Raw genomic sequence first — 5669 nt, 5'->3', positions numbered from 1 at the left:
GGCGGGGCACAGAGATGCTCAAGCTGGGCTTCGCCAGGCCTGGGTCCTGGGGCAGCTTCTGGGCCGTCCTGACCTTGGTGGGCCTGGCCACTCGTGCAGGTACGTGCACAGCGGGTAAGGTGGGGGCAGGGAGAAGGGCCCCCCTAACTTCCAACACTGGGTGGAGGTGGTGCCCGGCTGGCCAGGGTGCCCCCAGTCACAGGATCACACAGATCCGGGGGGAGGGCAGCCTGCTTCGGGGGGAGGACAGCTGGCCCGGAGGAGGGGTCTTAGCCACGAAAGAGCCTCTCACTGTCCATTGTACCCGCGCAGCTGGGCCCGCGCAGAGGTGAGCGGGACGCCATCAGCATGGGGGTCCTTTCAAGGGAGAGCTGGGGGCATGGGGCTGAGAAGTGAGCCCCTCCTTCTTTCTTCCTCCCTCTGTCTCGCTCCCTTTCCCACACAGATGCTCTACCGTCGAGTGAGTGAGCCTTCCTGCCATTACCCCATATGAGCAGGGGCCAGGGTGTGTGTGTGTGTGTGTGTGTGTGTGTGTGTGTGTGTGTGTGTGTGTGTGTTGGGGCTGGGGCTGGGACCCATCTGCTGCTGTCAGGCACCCTCCCTGCCCCCTCTGGGAGGCTCCTCACGTTCGGCCTTGGGAAAGCTGCTGGCAGCAACTTCTGCAGCTGAGTTTTCTGAAACCAAGTGCATGTCCCCATCTGACCCTCATGGCGCCCCTGGAAACGAGAGAAACGCTTAGAGGGGCCAGGATGGATGGCGGGGTGCCGGCCCTGACACCCAGTTCCTGTGAGAGCCCTCCCAGCTCTGCACGCACCCTCTGCCCTCTCTGCCTCCTCCACAGGCCACCCGCTGAGGGTGGACTTCTTTTTTTGCTGTTGCTGAAGATTTATTTATTTATGCAAACAAGAACTGGGGTGCAGGCCAGAAGTGTGGGGTGGTGGTGAGAAGATTCACAGAGACAGAGTGGGGAGCAGAACAGGTGGATCTACTGAAATACACTGCTGAGGGGAGCAGCGGGGAGACAGGAGAGGTCTGCTGCGCCCTGTGGGTCACCTCCCTGGCTGGGGATCGAACTCATGTTGCAGTGGCTGGTGACAGCTTGATAGTGCTGTGTCTTTAACCCTGGGCCACCAGAGAGGCCCTGAGGGTGGACTTCTGTCTCACACACAGGGCCCAAGAAGGCAGCTGGGCCTGGGCACAGCTTGCCCTCTGCACCTGGGCTCTGTAGTTGGGCTCCACCCCTCCCCCTCCCACCCAGCTCCCACCTGGCTCCCAGCAAACAAGCCCACCCTCTGCAAGGGCCTTCGCATAGCTGCTTCTCGGCCTGGGTGCCCTTCCTCTGGTGCCTCCTGACCCTCCCTCTGGGAGCCCATCCCTTCTCCCTGTACCTAACGTAGGCCCCACCCATTTCTTTCACCACCCCCCCCCATTTATCACAGTCTACAGCTGCTGTATTCCGAGCTGCTGGCAAAGAGTAGGTGTCCAGAAAGTATGTTCGAGAATGTACCACCTCTGACAAACCCTCCCAGGCTAAGCGGACAATTCTGGGTTGAGGTGGGGGTGGGGGGACCCCCAGACTCATCATCCCTGCCCGAGCCTCTGCAATCCTGGAGACCAGCTCTGGGCATTTTGTCCCACTCTGGTTCATGGTATCTACCTGCCAGGGACCCACCTCCCTTCCAAGAGCAGCCGCTCAGGGCTTGCTCAGGGTCAGGTTCGCCACCTTCCCCACCCTGGATGTGTGTGTGTGCACCAGTGCATGCAAGCACCTGAAGGACAGCACACAGCCTGGGCTGGCCCATCCTCTGCCCACACCCACACCATGTGTGTCTCCAGCCGGCCCCTCGGCCCCTCTAGACGCGGCCCCGGGCCCAGGCTGTGCTGTGCTCCCTCCCGTTGCAGCCCAGAGGGCCGACATCACTGGGGAGGCAGCGGGCACCTCCATCAACCACTCCCAGATGCTGCTGCAGCGCCTGCAAGAGCTGCTGCGCCAAGGCAACGCCAGCGACGTGGTTCTGCGCGTGCAGGCGGCAGGCACCGATGAAGTCCGAGTCTTCCACGCCCACCGCCTGCTGCTCGGCCTGCACAGTGAGCTGTTCCAGCAGCTGCTGAGCAACCAGAGCGAGGTGGTGCTGCAGGAGCCCAAGGATGGCGCCGCCGTCTTTGACAAGTTCATCAGGTAGGGACAGAGGAGGCTGGGGTGCAGATGTCATCCCTCCCCAAGCCCCCGGCTCTTCTGCTGTGGGTCACGGAGCTGTGGCTCCTTAGAGGTCATGATGACCACTCCCCAGGTGTCATTAGGACGACGATGCAAACAGCTCCTCCATCCCGTCTCCCACGGCTCTCTTGCAAAATGCAGTGCGACTCCCCTGCCTTTCCTGGTTTGATGTCACTTATCAAATAGTCTCAGAGCTGTTTCCAAACCTGGCCGGGAGATCTCTGAGAAGTTACAGAGCTCTGAGCTCCACCTGGAGGGTCTGCTTCAAATCTGGGTTTAGCTCCTGCCATCGTTTTTATTTTATTATTATTTTTAATATTTATTTATGCATACAAGAACTGGGGTACAGGCCAGAGATGCAGGGGAGGGAATGAGAGGATTCACCAGAGACAGAGTGGGGAGCAGAATAGGCAGACTGACCGAAATACACTGCTGAGGGGAGCAGCGAGGAGACAGGAGAGGTCTGCTGCGCCATGTGGGTAGCTCCCTGGCTGGCTGGAGATCGAATTCATGCTGCAGAGGCTGCAGATTGCTTCATAGTGCTGAGACTTAACCCCTTGCGCCATCAGGGAGGCCCCATCATTCTTATTTTAAAGTCTGCATGTGGACTTGGTGTCTGGACAGCTTTGAAACCATGGGGCTAGGGAGCTGGAAAAGTTAGCCAGTGCCACCCCCCATCTCCTGCTCCCTGCCACGGCACAGCACGGGGCGCCATTCACACTGCAAGGAGTCACACAAACTGGCTGCAGAGCTCCAGACATCACTTCCAAGTTCCAGGCAACAGGAAGAGGGACAACACAGAAGGTCAAAAGGGGCTTCCCCCACTTAGTTTCACTTAACCAGCCGTCCCCAAGATTCCATCCTGTGCCTGCAATTCTAGCCAATTCTGATTGGCTAGAATTTAGCCACACGGCCTTTCTAAGGGAACCTGGGGCACAAGTTCTGTTCCCCGAGGCATGGGCGTGGCTGACATGAGACATGGTGCAGGGGCAGCTGCAGGCACTACCGCCACACCCCCTGGAGCCAGTGCCAGCGGGACAGGCAGGAAGGCTGCTCAGAGGGACCCTTTGCCAGCCGTATACAGAGAGCGAGTGAGCAAGAGCAATACTGGGGAACAACAGGGGAGAGACAAAGCTAGAAAATCACACAGCAAGGAAAAAAATAGGGGGGGGCAGGATGTGTGCCCCTGTGTGCCCCGCCAGGCTGTAGCAATTGTCACAGTAACAGCTGATTTCTCCTTTCCCTGGAGAATCACCACAAGGGGCAGCCAGGTTAAGCGACCTCCCACTCATAGCAAAGAGGAGGTGGGATGCGGATCCCAGCCCAGATTGTCAGCCCCCCAGTGCCAGGACCCATGCGTCTCTTCTAGCAGAAAGCTCCACCCAGCAGACATGACCAAACGCAGGCCGCGCTGCTGTCCCGAGACAAAGAGAAGAGGCGGTGAAGGAGGCTGGGCACGGGACGATCCTTGGGAGGAAAAGGCAGGAAACCTCCACGCCCACTCTGCTGTGCGCGCCCCTGACCGCGAAGCTTTCCACCCAAGGCCCGGGCCCTTCTGGACCCAGAAAGTGGCACCGGGTGTGGGCGCAGTGCTGTCCACCCCAGCCTGACGCCGCCGCGCCCTGTGCTTCTCCCGCAGGTATCTCTACTGCGGGGAGCTGACGGTGCTGCTGGGCCAGGCCATCCCCCTGCACAGGCTGGCCACCAAGTACGGGGTGGCCTCCCTGCAGCGCGGCGTGGCCGACTACATGCGCGCGCACCTGGCGGGCGGCGCGGGCCCGGCCGTGGGCTGGTACCACTACGCGGTCAGCACCGGGGACGAGGCGCTCCGGGAGAGCTGCCTGCGCTTCCTGGCCTGGAACCTGTCGGCCGTGGCGGGGAGCGCCGAGTGGGGCGCCGTGAGCCCGAGCTGCTGGCTCAGCTCCTGCCGCGCTCGGACCTGGTGCTGCAGGACGAGCTGGAGCTGTTCCACGCGCTGGAGGCCTGGCTGGGCCGGGTGCGGCCGCCGCCCCCCGTGGCCGAGCGGGCGCTGCGCGCCATCCGCTACCCCATGATCCCGCCGGCGCAGCTGTTCCAGCTGCAGGCGCGCTCGGCCGCCCTGGCGCGCCACGGGGACGCGGTGGCCGACCTGCTGCTCCAGGCCTACCAGTTCCACGCCGCCTCCCCGCTGCACTACGCCAAGTTCTTCGACGTGAACGGCAGCGCCTTCCTGCCCCGCAACTACCTCGCGTCGGCCTGGGGCGCCCCTTGGGTCATCAACAACCCAGCGCGCGACGACCGCAGCACCAGCTTCCAGACGCAGCTGGGCCCCAGCGGCCACGACTCGGGGCGCCGGGTCACCTGGAACGTGCTCTTCTCCCCGCGCTGGCTGCCCGTCAGCCTGCGCCCCGTCTACGCCGACGCCGCCGGCACCGCCCTGCCCGCCGCGCGCCCCGAGGACGGCCGGCCGCGCCTGGTGGTCACCCCGGCCAGCAGCGGCGCCGACGCGGCGGGCGTGAGCTTCCAGAAGACCGTGCTGGTGGGCGCGCGCCAGCACGGCCGCCTGCTGGTCCGCCACGCCTACAGCTTCCACCAGAGCAGCGAGGAGGCCGGCGACTTCCTGGCGCACGCGGACCTGCAGCGGCGCAACTCCGAGTACCTGGTGGAGAACGCCCTGCACCTGCACCTCATCGTCAAGCCCGTCTACCACACCCTCATCCGGAGCCCCTAGTGGCCCAGCCGTGCCGGGAGGTGGGGGGGCGGGGGGCTGGCCTCTGGGGACATCTCTGATGGGGCGCGAGGCCTGGGAGGAACCCCGGCATGGAGGTGCCTGACACCGGCCCCCTGGGTGGCCCGGCCCTGGCAGTGCAGAGATGGTGGCGGCCAGGTGAGGGCTGGTAGACCAGATGCCTGGTTTCAGCAGGTGTTTTCACAACCGACTTGGAGGCAACTGTCTTGGTTGAATAAACAGATGCTCAGAGGACGGGAGGTGACTGAATCACCTGTGCAGGAGTCAGAACAGCCCAAGGAAGGTTCCTCAAGTCGCAGGGTCCCCAGCTGCTTCCACCTCTCCTGCACAGACCAGGCCCGTGGGAACATCCAGGTGGCCAGGGCAGCCCGCCAGCGACCAGCCCGGGAAGCCCCGGGCAGTTTTCTGGCTTTGAACCCGAGGGGCTTAGGTGGGCAGTTTCCGAGCCCAGACTTCAGGGTAACCACCTCACTTGGGTTATAAGGATTTCTGAGGTCTGGACCACCCCGAATGTGGCCTATCTCCCTGGAGGGGCCCTGGGCAGGTGTGACTGACAGGAATCAGCTTGCTAGCCCCACCCTTCTCAGGGCGGGGCCTTAAGGTCTGAGGAATACCACCCCCCCACCCCCCCCACCCCGTGCCGTGACCAGCCAGAGCTTTGGGGGGAGGGAGAAGAGAGTTGGGGTGAATCTTGACCAAGTATGGCCACCCCACCTTCTAGAC

General features: G+C 62.9%; 1 protein-coding gene across 1 annotated transcript; it reads left to right on the top strand.

Moving 5' to 3' along the window:
- On the top strand, window positions 1-4943 carry BTBD17 (BTB domain containing 17). The gene is given in 4 exon segments (XM_037493588.2): window positions 1-99; window positions 1903-2179; window positions 3858-4117; window positions 4120-4943. Coding segments are annotated over 4 exon segments (1431 nt in total). The 5' UTR covers window positions 1-14; the 3' UTR covers window positions 4929-4943.
- Window positions 4944-5669: the final 726 nt, after the last annotated feature.

This window comes from Talpa occidentalis, unplaced genomic scaffold (assembly GCF_014898055.3).
Source record: "Talpa occidentalis isolate TD23 unplaced genomic scaffold, MPIMG_talOcc4v2.1 talOcc4.7, whole genome shotgun sequence".
Lineage (NCBI taxonomy): Eukaryota > Metazoa > Chordata > Mammalia > Eulipotyphla > Talpidae > Talpa > Talpa occidentalis.
The sequence above is the reverse complement of the archived record's forward strand: the minus strand, read 5'-3'. Positions and strand labels throughout refer to the sequence as shown.